Source organism: Phalacrocorax carbo, chromosome 12, assembly GCF_963921805.1.
Source record: "Phalacrocorax carbo chromosome 12, bPhaCar2.1, whole genome shotgun sequence".
In the NCBI taxonomy this organism is placed as follows: Eukaryota; Metazoa; Chordata; class Aves; order Suliformes; family Phalacrocoracidae; genus Phalacrocorax; species Phalacrocorax carbo.
In genome coordinates, this window is record NC_087524.1 from 15198452 (window position 1) to 15216108 (window position 17657).

At 36.6% G+C, this 17657-nt stretch overlaps 1 protein-coding gene across 1 annotated transcript in view; it reads right to left on the bottom strand.

Moving 5' to 3' along the window:
- GFRA1 (GDNF family receptor alpha 1) overlaps window positions 1-17657 on the bottom strand; it is a 150124-nt gene that overhangs the window by 130197 nt on the left and 2270 nt on the right. Inside the window, exon 3 of the mRNA XM_064464231.1 lies at window positions 16651-16734. Coding sequence (XP_064320301.1) covers window positions 16651-16734 — 84 coding nt within the window. The remainder of the gene's footprint in view (window positions 1-16650; window positions 16735-17657) is intronic.

Consider the following 17657-nt stretch of genomic DNA (forward strand, 5'->3'; position numbering starts at 1 on the left):
ACAAGATGCATGACGAGCATCACAAACAGGACATTAAAGTGCTCCACAAAAAACGATTTTGTCACTAAAAGGGTCTTTAAGAACTTCCAGCAATACAAGACAGAAGATCAGGAAGTAAAGTATTGAACAGCGACACACAGGTGTTACTATCAGATGAACTTTTATCAATGTAAGAGAGGGTATGGAACATCCTATGCATTGTAAATAATCACAGACCTTTAATTTCAAGAGTGCCTACATGGAAAAGATCCTCAGCTTGGAAGGAATTTTCCTGAGTCTGCATGATGTAGTTGGCTTATCAGATTGCTCAAAGCAAAGAAGCAGTAGTCATTATGTAAGAATGATTATCAAGTCCTGTTTTGTGGAAGAGGTCTCTCCATGATTATCTGTCGGAGGCATCAGACTACTGCATGAAAGCCTACATAAAACCTCTGAGAGCTTTTAACCCATATTTTTATGACTAATGAAAAAAATAACATTTAGAATTAGAAAAAAGGCATGAGAAATATTTTTTTAAATGTTATGGAGCTTAGAAATATACTATAGAGGGTAAACACAATCCTCTTCCCTCACATAACTTAGAAGGAAGGTAATAGCTATGTCCCTTTTCTGTGTGATTAAAGTAGGCACAACACACATATGGAGTTCCAAAAGATGCAATTAATCAAAACATCTGGAGGTTGCAAACACAAGGTGTATTTGCAATCTAGAATACACGAAGAAACATCATTGTTGACAGTGGTTATATTCTGCAGCTTGCTTGGGAAAGCTTCATTTGATCTTAACAAAAATTTTGCCCAAGGAAGGACTAAAAATCTGATCTAGTGAAGCTGATTTTGATCCAGTTCTGATGGAAAACAGCTGGAGGCTCAATGGTAACTGAGGGCCTACAGTACTCATAATGAGACCCTGATAATAGAATGTAAATGGGTATCCTGTGACTAAAATAAAAAGAAAACACTCTTCTGCAGTTAATTATAAAACAGATTCTACAATAAATATTTGTCAGAATTTAATGCTATGAATATGGGCTCTCCAGGTTAAAAAAAAAAGATTCTTTCCAGATGAAAAGACAAAATAATACAAAATACGTTTTGCCCCAGTGTTTTCACCATACATGAATGGAAAAACAAGAAGCTATTTTCACAGGATCTGATCTAACCCCCACAATTAAAAAAAAAATCTGTAATTAAAAGAAGTAATTGGCATACTACTATTATTAGTGCAATGTTACTTCTTTAAAGAACCATGTGACCTGATTAAATAAACAGATTTAAACAAGCAAATATCACTTACTCTTCCTCTACCAAGTGTCTTTAAGAGCCATTATTTTGCTTGCAAAATGGCTGCTGCAATTGGACTGGTGTCCATATAACCAAATTTCTCCATAACATATCTCTAAGTTTCCCATTAGCAACTGACTGACAACTAGTGAAAACACCAACAAATAGAATAACGTTTATGCTTCATTATGCATTAAGATCGATTGTATTAGAATATAACATAATACCAGAGTTTATTGAATTGTACCATGTTAGAAAGCAAGCTGGTCATTTCTTTCTCTCAACACAAAATAGAAGCACTACGCATTCTCCTCCAGGAAGATGTTGCCAACTCTCAAGTTTTAGTACTCAGTGGAGTAGCTTTTTGATACACATGAAAGGAGAGTGAAAATAAGCAGAGGATTTTCTGTTTAAACATGTCTTTTACACTACCTGAAGCTCTCCAGTGCAGAGTTTGACAAACTCTTTCATTTTATTCACATGCAAAATGTTGCCTTCTTCCCTTCTACTAGTCTGCCTTATTTCAGATATCGCTTTGAAAAAAAAATATATTTCAACTGATTATTCAACATTTACTTGTCACCAAAGAAGAAAAGAAACTGCCAGAAATTCAGGTATTTAAATTCTAAGTACAGCATAAAAATTAATGCTTTATGACAGTCATCAAAGGATACATTCGCTAAACCAAAAAAGACAGATTTTCCTTATGAAGCAAATGCAGCTTGGTTCTTCCGTGTATGTTTTATTAAATAAAACAGTGGCACGATTGTCTATCTGAAGTACAATTCATTTTATTATCTTTAATAAAACAAATGGGATCTGAAAGCCAGATGTGAGATGGGACTTCTGCGTACTTGTTTCCTACCAACTAACACCCTTGAACCTGTGATGCAACAGGTACAGGCAGAAGAATTAGTACAAGGAAATAAGCTGTGAAGTAGCTTGCTATCCAACAGCAACAATTACTGCTTTGAGAATATTTGGCAGGCTTGTTCACCTCTATGAACAGATATGTACAGACACGTCTTTCCTCTGTACAGTCCTTTCTAAAAAGCACTATGGCACAAACTGGTGGTCCTTCTGATACCACCTGTAGAGGTTTCAGAAACTCCTGACAGGAAGAAAAATGCAATTTCACATAACGACCAACCTAGAGTACAGTCAGGAAATGAGGATAACTGCATTTTTTCCAATGGAAAAGAGCTATTGTGGGAGAAAGGTCTGGAAGTTTATATAAATGAGCCTCCTAAATTTCCTTTCAGTAAATCTGCTGTTGAATGATGTATGAAAAGAAACCTTCCAGTCAGACAGGCCCAGAATTAGAGATGTGTTTGTATCTTAACTCTCCCTTAAATATATGTATTAGTCAGATTTTAAGTACATCAGCAAAGGTGATCTTAGGCACAACATTTATTCATACCACATACTGGAAAAGGAGCGTTTGAATGTAATTTCAAACCTGTGTCAGAAAGGAATTGTACAAAAGAGAAAAAGCTAAAGTCATAAGTTTCCTGACATCTGAGTATTTGTGTCTGCCAAATATACATTAGCTCAGCTTTTATGTTTAATATGAAAAAAAGGCTAGAGTCCTGCCAGCACCTATTCACTGAAGTCTTAAAACAGCTAAGGATAAAACAGTCAAAAGAATGAACTCAGCCACATCATCTACAAACCGTGTAGTTTCTCATGCTAGCATTAGATGCAAAGAGAAACAACCTGGGTTAGTATTTGGGTGTGATAAGGTGAAATAGATGAACACTTAATTTGCCAATTAAAATTAATCAGGTCTTCTATGGCAAATATGCTGGCTGCACCTCTTCAAACACCAGTACGCCCCCCCACCTTTCAGGTGACTCAATCATTTAAAGCAAAAGTGGGGTACTCCAAACTGTACAGAAGAAATGTGAACAGCAGGAGTCCCAGTGGTAAAAATACCTCAAAGAGTCGTCCTTCTCTTCCCAAATACCCATTGTACACTATTTTGGGTATCTAGCCAAAACCTTGTCTCTAAATAGCTGTAGAGTGATTTAGAGATGTATTTTAATACTTTTGCCACTCTTTAAAAATAAATAGTTCAAAATAATACATTAACTACCCACTAATAATACACATCCGAGAAGCTAACACCATTAGAAAACCTTTCTAGCTTTCCTGTTACAGAGTCTAATAAATCACTCCTAATGAGCACAGTAATTTCTAGAATTTTATTAAAATACTTTTCTGTTATTGTATCATGCCACACAACAAAAAGTCATTACCCAGAATTAGACCACTGCACTCAGCTACAGTCTGGGGAAAAGGTGATTTGTAAAGTATCACTCTGAAATACCAAGGTTTTCTAAGTTTAAACATTTTTCAAACATTATAACTCCTTTAAAAATTCTGAAAACCACAAGGAAGGATAAGTAATAAACCTTAATTCTCTGTGACATGCTCCTTGAGACTCTGATCTTGTTCAACATGTAGCATTCACGCTCAGGAACATTATGAATTGTCACCCTAATCTATCAGCGACACTCTTTGCCATAGAAGTAGTACAGCCTGCTCCACAGATAGAGGAGCTATCTGTTACAAGTGCTTTACATGTCTCCCATCCTGACAGCTGCAGTGGGAAGTAGCTCTTCTCACTGCAGTCCAGGTCCAGAATCTTTTCTTTTATTTCTCATTTTGGCTTAAGACAGAAACTTTAAGACAGTTACTTTAAGTATTCTACAAGCTCGAATATTGACGCTTACAAAGCAATCCCAAGTCCTTCAATTACCACATATTACTGCTCAAGGGGAGCTAATTATTGGCTCCATTTTATTCTTTTTGTGACAAAATAATTCATTCTGTAACTTGTAAATTACGTTTCTCTTCACAGTCTAGACCAGATATTGCATACTGCCTGCATTACACAAATCTGTGATTTCTTTTCTGAAGATCCTACTGAGAACAGCTTTAGAGAAAACATTGCCATTTATGAAATCAATTTCTTTTGCCTCCTGACAGTATCCTAGGTATAGTCACTTATTGATTACCTTTTCGGGAGGATTTTAGTTTTATGATGTCTGTCTGTGTAGGATTAAATACATATTCAAATCATCATAGTAATTTAAGAGAATAATAATAAAAATCAGTATATACAGTTGCAATATTACAAATCCAATTTTGAAAGGCAAAATCGAATAACATTTCTTGTATTCTTAGCTTGACAAAGTATTGATATCTGACAGATTTTTATGGTGATATTTTATCTATAAAGCAGCACTAAAACTTTGCAACATTTAAACCCTTGACTAAATGCAACAGGAAGGAGATAACTCTCTAATAATCTGAGGAATTTATAAGTTTATTTGCAATTAACATAAAGGAAAGCTAGTTTCAGACTCTATAATTATTGCACAGCAATACAGTACCTAAGCCCTAAAGATGACAGCTTCACAAGTGCAACCATTCTCTGTCTTGTTAAGTGAATAATTTAAAGTAGGTAATTAAAAACACTGCAGAGCAGCTGCTTGCAGTGGATATCACTAAAAGTCATCTGTTTTCAGAAGTATCCCTATAACATCAAAGATGCCCAGACACCGGCACATTTTGTAAGGAATAAATAAATAAATAAAGCTCAACCATCACAATTATTCATCCTTTATGGCTGTAGTTATGCCATTAACGATGTCTTTAATATATTGACAACCTCACCTTCTAGTCTCTAGTTCAAATACAGTCCAAGAGGGTAATGACGGAAAGTATTTATACAGCTGTGTGGTGAACTACACAGAACAAGCTGGGGGTTAGGGGGTATGTTAAGGGATAGATGTCTGAGCTACAGAAAGCATCATCACAATTGCCACCTTTATTGGCAGCTTCCGCAAGGAGGGGAAGGACTGAGCGGGGATTGAAAAATGAACTACCTTCTCATTTCTAGGACTACTAGAACCCTGCTCTAGTAGCAGGTTGTTTTGCTCAGCTCTGCCAGACTGGACATGTTCTAGGATTGACAATATCATTTTGCAGATAGCTAAGGTATTTGGTACCATTTTTCTTCAAATAAGCTAATTCTAAATTTATTCTCATTTATGCTTTTTAATCTTCCCACCACTCTTAGAGAAAGGTCAAGGGCATGAAGATAAGATATTTTTAGCCATACAGCAGAAATATATTAAAAAGCTAAATGAAGCTCCAAGTCAGATTCAAGTAATTCTCTATTTACTAAATTTAAAAACAGTGTATACCTTCCCACCTAAACATTAGTGCAGTTAGTTAATAATACATTCACTTTCTACCCAACCCAGAAGAGTGTTGTCCAGATATTTTTAAATTGTGCAAAAATTTTAAAAATAAAAACCAAAACCAAATAATATGTTCAACGATTCTCACACCAATTTATAGACAAGATTAAATACACTAACACACCACATATCTTTGCAAGTCTCCTTTAATTTTCTATTGCGAAGGGGGGATATTTGGCAAGGGGAAGAGACATCTCACGCATCAGCAGCCTTGGGGAATGTTTGCTTAGAAACACACACAGTTTGACCTCTCAAAAGATCAAAGCAGTTTACTTCATCAGGTCATAAGTGTTATCAACGACTGCAAGTTTGTGCCTCCATTTCACAATTTAGGAGACTAAAATTAAGTAAAAGATTATGATAGAAAGAACTGACACAATTTCTCAGTCTGTATGGATTTATTATAAAGCTATAGTTTTCATGACTTTTCATATAAGAATACTATAGGCAGTTCTTATCTATGCAATCCTTTAAAGAAATCTCACAAGCAAATTTATCAATTTCTAATAAAATTTCAAATAGTGGAGACACCTCGCTGTCTTCAATCATGTCTTGTTTCATGACTGTGTATGTGGAGAAAAGACTTGTTTGTCTGGGTCCTAATGGATAACATGATATACATTCCCACAGTAATATAAAATGAACAACAATAAAAATGATAATTTACTTTGCTCTCAGGTGTTGATCCTGTAGGTGTGAAGGAAAGCAAATAGAGCTGCAGGGACTGGGTTTTGATCTGGTATTATATTTAAACATTCTATAGTTGAGATCTAATTGCACTTAATCTGCTCAATAAAATTATCCTCACTGTTATTGGTATCCCAGACTTGTGTTATTATATAATCCTAACCTATTTTTTAAACAGACATTTTAATCTCCTGCTTAAGCGTTCATTAATGCAGAACCACTGTTGCGCAGAATACATTGCACTCTATTTGCAAGCAGCAAGCCTGGAGAAGTCCAAGTATTTGGACATGAATTCTTTGAAACTACTACCTAATGATTTTATCGTTTTTCTTAATTCTGTTTATGACCTTACCACAACAAATATCAGCAAAACTTAATCCTTAATCTTAAAAATATTCCACATGAAAAAGAAGATGACTAAAAAGTGCAGTGTCATTTGTAAATACAATGTGGTATCATCCAAATAGTCAAATGCAATATATGTGTTTGGATGGGTCCGTTCTTTCTTGTTTCATTTCTAAATCTGAATAAATAATCTTCATGCCAACTAACCTAAATGCATTAATTATATCCCATTTTGAGAATCCTGAGATGCTCAGTTATCTAATACAACTGTCAGCCATCAACTGTACTTGTCTGTATGTTTCAAGTCCACTGCATGTTTATTTATATCACTTGCACAACACACTAGGTGTTTTATGAGACTAGAATAAGATGAGACATGTCACAGTCTAACGCCTAACGATATGACAGGAACCATATTTGCTTTTTTTAATCCTAATTTTTCAAGGAAATGTAGGTAAATTGAATATTAGTTTCCTCTACTTTCTCCACACTCCTGCAGCTCCCAGTGATTTTTTTAACCCATAGGACATACTCGAACAGATTTGACAGAGGAATGAATATGAAGTTCTTACAAATTTTATGAAGAACTGCAGTTTTTAGACCCACATAAACAAGGACAAGGCAGGCATGTCTCTGGCTCTGAGCCATTCCAAGAGGGAGCAGGTGCCTGCTCGCCCATACAGTCCTTCAGTACGTGTGTAACACCCAGCCAGCCATAGCACACGCTGCCCCACAGAAACAGGAGACATGGGGCAGAATTAAGGACTAGTGAAGAGACAAGGGAGCAAGTGGAGAGGTCACAGCGTGGGGAGGAAAGATAGGAGCTCTGTGCAGAGAGTGAGGACATCCAGAAGATGGAGGACTCTGGTCGGAAACCAGGACTTATTTGTTCCGTTACTCGGGAACAATTTTGTTTATTAGGCCACATCTCAAACTCTTTACAGAGAGAGTGAGAGAAAAATTTGGGGAATGCTGAGAAAAGCAGACTTTAAGGGAAACTTTCAAGGAACAGAGAAGGCATTGCCTCACCAGAGGCACCAGAAAAGGGAAGACAGGGAGGCACTGGGGAATGGAGCAAGGGAGAGCAGCAGGGTGGAGGCCAGAGGCAGACCGCAGAGCAAAGACATCAGACAGGAGAGCATAGACAAGCCTGTCGTAAAAAGGAAAGGGAAGAATTGTGGTTAGATTTCTGAGAAACAAGTAGCTGAGGTGGAAAGCTGAGCCACTCCACACTGCAGCGACAAAGAAACCACAGAAGTCCTACAGCTGGAGGGGATTTGTTGGAGAAGTTACGGTTCAGAAGAGCAAAGTCGACAGAGAAGGCATGGCAGCATGGTATGAAAAGGTATGTCAAGGCAGGAGTGAGTTGTGGTTATTAGCTGAAGGAAGTGACAGCGGTTAGCACCAGCCTGACTGTCAGGGTGAAATGTACGAAACGTCAGCAGTGGGCTGGAGGCCGTGGGACTGGGGAGCAAGGCGAATCACCCACTGCCTCCTGCAGAGGAAGAACAGGGAGATGGTGATTTCTGGTTTTGCTGAACTGAGTTTTAGTACTGAATTTAGGGTGCAGAATTTAAAAGGAAGAGAGTGGAAGCTTTTAACACTTCTGAACCTCATCAGCTGCATGACAAAACCTTAATGGGAAGATGCATTTTATGGACACCAGACAGTGATAAAATCGTATAACCGGTGAATGCAGAAATTCATCTTTATTTATAAGTTCCTACTCAAATTGTTTGATACCTTCAACTCTCTTTACAACTCGCCATTTCTGCAAATTTCTATGCAGGAAGAGCTATCTCTATACCATTATACTTTGTGTCATGCATCTCATGTTAAGTTTCAGGCTGAGTGCAGATTGTACAGGACAATAGCCTGACAGTTATAAAAATTGTCAAAGCACCATAGTAACTAAAGAACTATTCTGAAAATAACTTAATTGTGTCAATGTCCTAAATATACTGACAGCATTGTTGCTGCATTAGTTTAATCCACAGAAAAATGCAAGACTATAAAAATAATACCAAAAAACTAATATAAAAAATTACAGAATTAGTTTTCATAAACAAAAATCGTCACAGTTCTAAAAATCAAAGCTGTAAACTTGTTCCTTTTTCGGGTTAAAATAATATAATGTACAGCTTAAAATAAGAAATGTTGGATACTTATCACAAATAAATCATGCCTTAAAATCCAGAAATTCTTATTTCTTCTCATTACACACAGACACTTTACTCTTAGCATTTTTAACATATTGTCAGCTCCTGACAGATAACACTGGCTTTTCCAAGACTGTCAAAGTTATCCCTGAGAGTCAAATACAAATAGGTTTATAAAAATATGTTTTAAAATATTTTAAGATGTAAAGAGGCAGAGTGCAAATCACCTGCCATAAAGTGCACCTTACTGTGCCATCAAGAGAGAAAGCTGCAAGATGCTGCCCCTTTTGGGCACTGTTCTCTGCATTTCAGCAAGGGACACAGCTTACAGACAAGGCACCTCAGCAGCCCTCTGAGGAAGACTGCCCTAGAAAGACACCCGCTCAGCACAGGCTTCTCTTCTGCGCCAGTCCGTACATCTCCTTTATCACCACAGTATTCCCACCAGTACTCTCAGCACTGCACCACAGCTATGCCACAGGGACCGCAGGCTTTTCGTTGCTCTCACCATATCATGCCTTCAGCAGCCCCTTTAGGAGGCTGGATGTATCCAGCTGCTTACCTCTGCAACAGAGCAGAGTCTGCAGGTACCCGACAAAACTGGGAACTGCCTGGCAAGTTCAGTGTTTCTAAGGTCCCTGGGCAGCCCAGGCCTGTTCCTGCTCACCATGTCCTTGAAATGGTGGTGAAATACCTCTCCCCATAGGTAACCAGATTCTACTTCCCTCCTCAGTGACTAGCAAGTGCCCGATCTCTCCATGTAATCCCACCAACACCACTAGCAGCACCTGTGTGCCTTTGCTCCTGCCTCATAGGAACTAACATGGTACTTATGCAAACTATAAAGCTAGCCTGTAATGGGAAACAGAAGAATACACAATTTGCTGCTCAAAAGCACATACGCATTTGCTCATTTGAAATCTGGCCCACCACACTATAACTGAGATTTTCCTGCAAAGATACAGATTAAAGGGATGGCAGTTTCACTCTCTAAAGGTGTTACTCTAGACAAAGATAAGATGCGGTTTGCTGCATATATTATACATTGAAAGCAAAATGCCTGGCCATGCTTATTCAACTAGCCATCTACCACCACTTTCCTTTAAATTTTCGGGAGATTACTGCTCTCCTTTGAGTTTCCTTCAAGACTCCAAAATATTCTCTGTTACTGCTCCAAGCATTCAAGGAGACACTGAATATTCATGCATGAATACTCTGTATTGTATCACCAGATGCTTCCTCCTTCCATGGAAAGGATTGCACCTTGCTTCTCATGTTAAGACAGGTTGACAAAGCCTGACTAGACTACTAGGCCAAGCAGAAACTACATTTGCTCAAAGCTATGCATTTTAAATACTTGAGGAACAAAGACCATTTCTTCTGTCTTACAGTTCTTTAGAGAAATTAGCAAAAAAGTTCCAATAATGTCACCAAGGAAAGAAATATGGACTAAGGTGAGGACATTTATATACTCCTATTTGGGGTTTCAAGGCCTGTTCATGTTCCTGCTGAAGTTAAAGTGCGTAAGTACTGTCTTTACAAGCTAGTCAATCAGTTACTTGAGCAAGGTACTTAATTCCCCTCTCATAATCAGATCTAGCTTCAAGAAATGCAGAAAACAGGAAATTCAAAGAGCTCCTGCAAGCCAACAGTCACCAAAGTGATTTTCTTTTGTGTGAAGTCCAATCTGATTATGAAAACGCAGAAGTGGAAATCAGCAACTAGTATCTATGCACTCGTTGATAACTTGTTATCTGACTGGAAGCCAGCCTAGTTGTCTGTGCAGAGAAAATCTGCAGACAGAAATGTCAAAGAGCACAAACATCGTATATGCTCGTATTAGTTTTATTTTTGCCAAACTATTGTGATTTTGTTAAACACAGATAAAATAGATGCCTGTGTTGTTTGCGTTTTTTATTGCAACAGGCAAAGGGCCACAAATTCTCACTGGGGAAAGAAGTTAGTCTTGATTTATAATGGTAAAAACAATATTATATATTGGTCTAAGGACTATTACTTTAATGTATAATCTTACAAAAAGAAATACAGTTGTGCATGTGACAATCTAGTGTAGGCTAAATTAACAATATGTTTTTATCTTTCTGTTATCTGTTTCTGATGTGAGGTTGAGCCTCACATCAGAAAACCAGAACTAAGCCAAAAAAATTACAACAGGAAACAGAATACACCATAATCAAATAAAAAAATATTGATGTGTTATGCTTACTTCTGTGGTAACAGGCTCAGATTGCAAGTCTCCTATTAATGTAATGATTTTATTGGTTATGAAATCAGGTGAATATGCAAGGTAACTAACATGAAGTATCTCTTTTATTAAAATAAACTGTAATGATACGGGAGGTAAGAGCTAATAAGAGCATTGTAAATAGCCGAGAGATGTCAACATTTTTAATATTTTGTAAATTAAATTGCCTTTGTAGATATGTGGCATCTCAAATATTCTTATAGAAATGTCAGAAAAAAGACATAGTATTAAATTAGAAAAATATGTAGCATTTGAAATATACACAGAGTTAGGAATAGAACCAGCATTAGAAGCCTCAGGCAGTAGGAACTGGGGATGTCTTACAGTATTAATTCATGGGAGAAGCCACTAATTCACATGCCACAAACCCCAAAAGGAAAAAGCAGTGAATCTGTTGACTAGGACAGAGACTCCAACTTATCTTTTTGATAAACAATTTTAAAAATGCTATATATGGATTTTACAAAAGAAAAGTAATTTACCAGGTAGGGAAAAAAGCAAATTATAAATAAAGTGTCAGAGACCTGCTACCCAGAACACAGCTCTTACAGTTCAAGAACTGCAAAAATGAATTGGGAAATATTCAATACTTGATTAAAAGAATTTTTGGGCTATGAAAGTTTGGGCAAGATTAATTCACTATGGCATAGTGTTTTCTAGTTCTACAGCCCCTCTTTACAGAAGCAGCAGAAAGAGAAGGTAAGGGGAATCCTAAATGACCTTAAGCACCCACACAAGGAAGCTCTGTTTCTTTAGATCCTGAGAATTCATATTGAAAAACCCCAACCTTCCTCCGCCACCTTTGCTGATAGCAACTTTTCCAAAAGAAACACTTACAGTCCATTCTCTGTGATGTCTCTACCCCATCCCCGGGAAGGATAAAATAATGGGGAGGGGCCAGACAGCTGTCATCAACACTCAGAGCAGATTTCATGCCGGGGAGTAAGAAGTCTCCCCTTATAAAATTCTGTCAAATCTTGAAGAAAGTGTTTTCTGTATTGGACTTCATTCTTTCCAAGCATCGACTTTCTGATCTGTGAGCACCAATGATACAGGATGCTTAAAAGACATTGAAAAACTCAGAGGAAGAAGGGAAAGCGACTAACTAACCCACTCTCCTTCAACAGCATAGAAATCCTACAGACCTAAACCTAGCTTCATTAAATCCTACAGAAAGAGTGTACATGAGACTGCCTAATTTAAATGCCACCAGCACACACACCCTTCTGAGAATTCGAGCACTGCTAACTTTTTATAGTCCTAACTTTTTTAATACAATAAAAGGCCACCTTACTGACCATAATTGTTTGAATTTGTACTTATAGCTTATTTAGTATGCAAATCAAATGTGCTAACTTCAGGTGCTGTGCTACCCATGTAATAATGTGGAATAATACACTCTGGTAGGAAACCCTATGTGCTGTGCTATCTACTGAACTCTTCGTTTTAATTAACAAATTTACCATAATAAATATAAAATATACTATTTTCCAAATATATGCTTCCAGATACCTCTGCAAGAGAAGATTCCCAGAGTTTTCAACGAGTAAACGGCCTCTCATGAGAACGGCAGATTCGGGAAACTCCTTTTGACATATAAGCATATGAGCCAGTTTCTTTCTCTCGTTTTTTAATGATACAAAAGGCACTTTGCAAAAACAGTTTACTACACTGAAAAGAAATATCTGCAAAATAATTAATCTCTACCTGTCTTGCTTTTTAGCAACTAGAAACAAGACATAACTAGCAGCACGTAACTGACCAATTCTCAACAGATTACCAGCAAAACCTACACATTTTAAGAAATACTCTGATTTATCTAGCCTGTTCTTTAAAATTATTTCTGAACATAATAGATGTAAAAGAAAGAGGAAGAGATACACAAAGCTGAACAATGGGATAAGCCTGTGATTAACTAGGCAACTTAAAAGTTAATCCATGGGAGGAGGGCATTATGTCATCCTAAATACACTGATCTAAATAGTCAATTCTTTTTAATATTAAGTATTCTAATTAAACCACTTCATAGATATGGCTTAAGGCATTTTATTCAGCTTTAGTGGCTCTCCGTTTTGTGTTGAAATAATGAGACATTTCAGAAAGATTTATTTGGTAAGTGTTTCTACAGGTACGTGAAGCTACAGTTTTTATGCAGGACGTTGTTTTACAACATGCCATGGAGATGACCACTATACTCTATCAGTTGATACAAAATAATAAGATATCTTCCAGTTGTGAGGCTCAAAGTCAAATACAACACAAAATCAAGAGGCAAACTGTCCCCCAGGTAGTAAAAAGCTGTAGATAGCTTTAAGAAGTGACTAATTCAAGCATCTATCCTTAATTTGGTATGAAACTCACCTCTGAAATCCAATCAACAGATTTTGCACTTGCTGTAGTCATGATAGAGTCAATGGCCTTAAAATGTTTTCACCTCTCAGAAGTTATTAAGTTTTAAGCAAAAATGTCTGTTTAAGCAAAATCTTTACAATATAACAACTAACCCAAATCTGTTACTCTGAAACACACATGCAAGTCTTCAGTAATTTGAAGAGCTGCCTACCAGCAAGAAATTCACACCCTTGAGGGAGAAGCACATCAGACATAGTAGTTCAAAAGGAAATTCAGGCCTAGACATGCCCAAAACAAAAAACAAGTTGTCCTTCAACTAGGAAGACTCACGGTCCTGGATTTGGCCGTGTGAGGTGTCAGAGGACTAATTTTATAGAAGGAGCTTTATTATGATCTTAAAGTGTAGATGAAACAGAAGGAAGGTCAGAACCTTGAATACTCAGGATACGTCATCACAAGTGAATCAAACACTGAATTCACATTCTTATTTTAGCCATCTTTTTTTTTTTAATAAATTACACTTTCCTTGCAAATTTAGTAGTGATTCAAATGCAAAATTCATGCTTGTTAGTATCTAAATATATGATACCCTGGGCTTTAACAGCTAGTGTTATGATAAATATTTTTTTGTATTTAGATATTTCTTTCTGTGTTTAAATCTTATGTAGAACACTTAGCTCATCCTTCCAGTTCTAGACTAACTACACCACTAGTCCCAGTATAACATAGACCATATAAATATAAAACTATATTTTAAAAATATATAAAACAAAATATAAAACAAAGCTTCATTTTAGTAACACAACTCCATCACTTGTGCCATTAACATAATGGGAACTGGAGAGAAACTACAAACTCAGTAGCAGGTTTAGAAATATATTCCTGATTTTTGTTTTAAATCAACATATTGATGCTTGAACAATTAATGAGAAAGTGGTGTTCTGTTTCCAGAGAGGATGCAATTTTGAACATCTTTCATCATAGAATTAGATCAACGTTAACTGCTTTTAAAAACTGTCCTCTATTTCTTAGACTTCTGTATCTACAAGAGACTTATGTAACACACAAAACAGTCATCTTAGCCAATGATTTTCCCCTTTTATGTACCATAAAAGACAACTGTTGTAATTTTCTATACTGTCTTAAAAATAAATTTAAAAGATGGCTAAAGCATTTCACTTGGTGTATACTAGGTCATACAGCTCCACAGAATGGCCTTTGTGAGACATAAGTGTTAATCGCTGCTTTTAATTACACCCAAGTAACTTCAGTGAGAGTGAATACGGCAGCAACATCTATAAACGCAGCAACGACATTAGCAGAACACCAGTTATGAAACTCCTGCCAACACTGCTTGCACAGGGTTTTTTTTGTTTTGTTTTAATCAAGACATAAAAATCTTACCAAGTTCTGCTGTTTGGGGTATTTGCAGAGCCCTGCAAAAAAACTGTAAGACTAGGCAGCTTTTTTAAAAAATGTAACATGCAGTAGTAACCATGACGATAAGGAAAATCCTTTTGCTAATCTTTTTCTTTCCATTGACAATACTTCCAAATACTGGTGGTTTTCCACTGTATTACAACTTTTGTTTGTTGCTCCCTTTGAATCTAGGCCTCCAATCCTTGCAAACCTGAAAAGTCTGACAAAGTGAACAGCAATTTGGCGTGCACTAGTAAAACAGAATGAGTCCTAACTAGTTCAGCTACTTAAGTGACTGTGGTAGGAAGGATATCACTTGTTGGCAACTATGTCTTATTTCACTGTTGCACAGTAAAGGTAGAAACAAATTATTACATTTTTAAGATAATTACTTTGCAAGTAAATGGGGAATCTAAAAAATAACGGAAAAGCAGAGTGTATATAGTATATTTCTATGGAGATGATAAAACCGCTGAGGTACGCCAGAATTTGGCCCTCAGCAGGCTGACCATAAACTTTAAGAAAACTGCCTGGAATTCCTTTGCATTGATTTTGTCTTGGTTTTGCAGTAACTTAGGGTTTTTAAACAATTAAAAAAAAAAAGATTCTTCAGAAATTAATCTTTGTTCTCTACTATTTCTCCAACAGACTTTCTCACCAAACTAGGATAATGCTTTCAAAAGATGTATCCAATTTAGACCTGAAGTCACATTTTGAAAAGTGACTAAAGGGCTGATTTTCAAAGGCATTAAGATACCTAAAGATGCATTAAGCACTTAGAATTTTTAAAACTGCCTGGGCATCTAACGCTTATTTAAATCACTTAGTCCTTTCTGAAAATCCCAAAGGGCAGTTATCTACATTTTATGTGTCTATATGCCTTTGAAAATCTGTACCATTAAATACTTAACAATCTAAGTCCCCCTGGCTTTTAATGAGACTCAGGGTCCTAAAAAGTGTAAGTACTTCTGAAAATCGGTCAAGCCACTATCTCTGGTCTTTTCTTCTTTCTTTTAAAGAGCCATCTATTAATGCTTATCCATAGTATGACAGTTAACTACAGCTTCGGCACTGTCAGACTTACACATTATATTGTGCATATTCAAATAAAGGTCCTGAGTACAGACTGCATCCTCATAAGACTTTCTGAAACTCCAAAAAAAGAAAATTAGTTTCAACCTGTAACCCTGTGAGTGCCCAAGAATCATTGTTTCAATAGATATGATCCAAAATGTATATAATGTAGGCTGATGAAAAACAAACGGCACATTTTAATTACCGAGTGACTTATTCAAATTACTACAAACAAGTTCTGAAAGAGCCACACAGCAACAAAAATTGTTCAGAGAAAAACTAGAAAAAGAAGGAAGTTGCGAGTAGGCTCCTGAAGCAGGCAGCAGTTCCAGGAAAGAAGACTAGCCTTAACTCTGAAATTTCTTTTTTAAACAAAAATATATGAAACTATAAAGCATTCCCTTATGCAAACATTTGAAAGATTTATCTTCTGATCTTCTTTAATGTCAGTGGGAGGTAACTTGTACTGACCACATTCCCAAAAAGGAACTGATTTGTAAATTAGGAACGCAGGGAATCAGATTGCCACCTACAGGAAAATTTAGCATTTATTGTCAAGAATGACTCAAAAAGAATACAAATCACCATCCTGCCAAGCACTCTTTCACCTTTAGTTATAATTGCAAAACCAATTAGTATTTTCTTTTGTGCAACTATATCATGAACTTCCTAAATCCAGAAAGCCATTAACATTTCTTTTTATTTAAGAGAGCATTGCTTGAAAGTTCCATAATTCAACTACAAAGCAGCAGATTGTAATCATGTTTCAGTTAGAGAATTTTAAGTGTGCTTACCTGACACAATTGGTGCTAGCCTGAATATGTCTGATAGTCTGCTGTTAACTGGCTCGTAAGGGGAATCTTCAAGCAAGTCATTTCCTAAGGGCAAAAAATATTTGCATTTTTTTCTTACAGGAGAATTCAGGATAAGATTTTATTGCTTACTTTTACTCTGAAATGAGGTTACTCTGGAAAAGCAAAAGGTATTCCCCTTTAATCTGTTTATGTGGCTATTTCTCTTCAAAACATTATCTATAAAAACACCTAAAAAAGGCTAGTTGTTCATCCCTGACACTAGTTGTTTTCTCTCCTTCCTCCATGGATAGGTTGTAATTTGCAGAGACAGCCTGTGACATCACAGGGACTGTCCCATCTCATGCCAGCAGGAGAGATGCTGTAGCAGGGATGTTCCTCTTCATTCACCCTAACAGCAGAACTCTTTTTTCAGAGGATCAGCCCAAAACTAGCATCTTTGGCATAAAAGACTCCTAAGAAGATGCAATTGGAAGGAAAACTTTTTATGATGCAGAAAATGTCCAAGAGTAGTGTATTTTACTATGAAAGTTAGAACAAAAATACATAGTGACTTATTAAAATGTTCCAGTTGATGCCCAGATAAATGAACAGAAAGGGATGACTTCACTTTTTGCAGAAGCAGCTACAGAAAAGACTTAAATGGGGACCACACTGAAGTGAAAGATTACATCTTCAACTCCAGGGCCAGAGCAAAAGAGGGCTAAAAATTATATATCTCATATAAGAACCTTTCTCAGTAGACTATGGGAAATTTGCCAGTGACATCAAGAACAGAAGTCCCGAGTCAATCACTGTCATATCCCTTCTAACTGTCACACGCTCTAGGAAGCGCAAACTTCTTTTTTTCTGCCTCAGCATGCCCAGGGAATATTGCTAGTAAATATTGGAAAGGAAAGAACAAACTTTTCCTTAAAACAATGCTCCTTTTCATATTACATTTAACTTTTCAACAAAGAGCTAAGAAACTAGTTCCAGTGTCCTGTGAT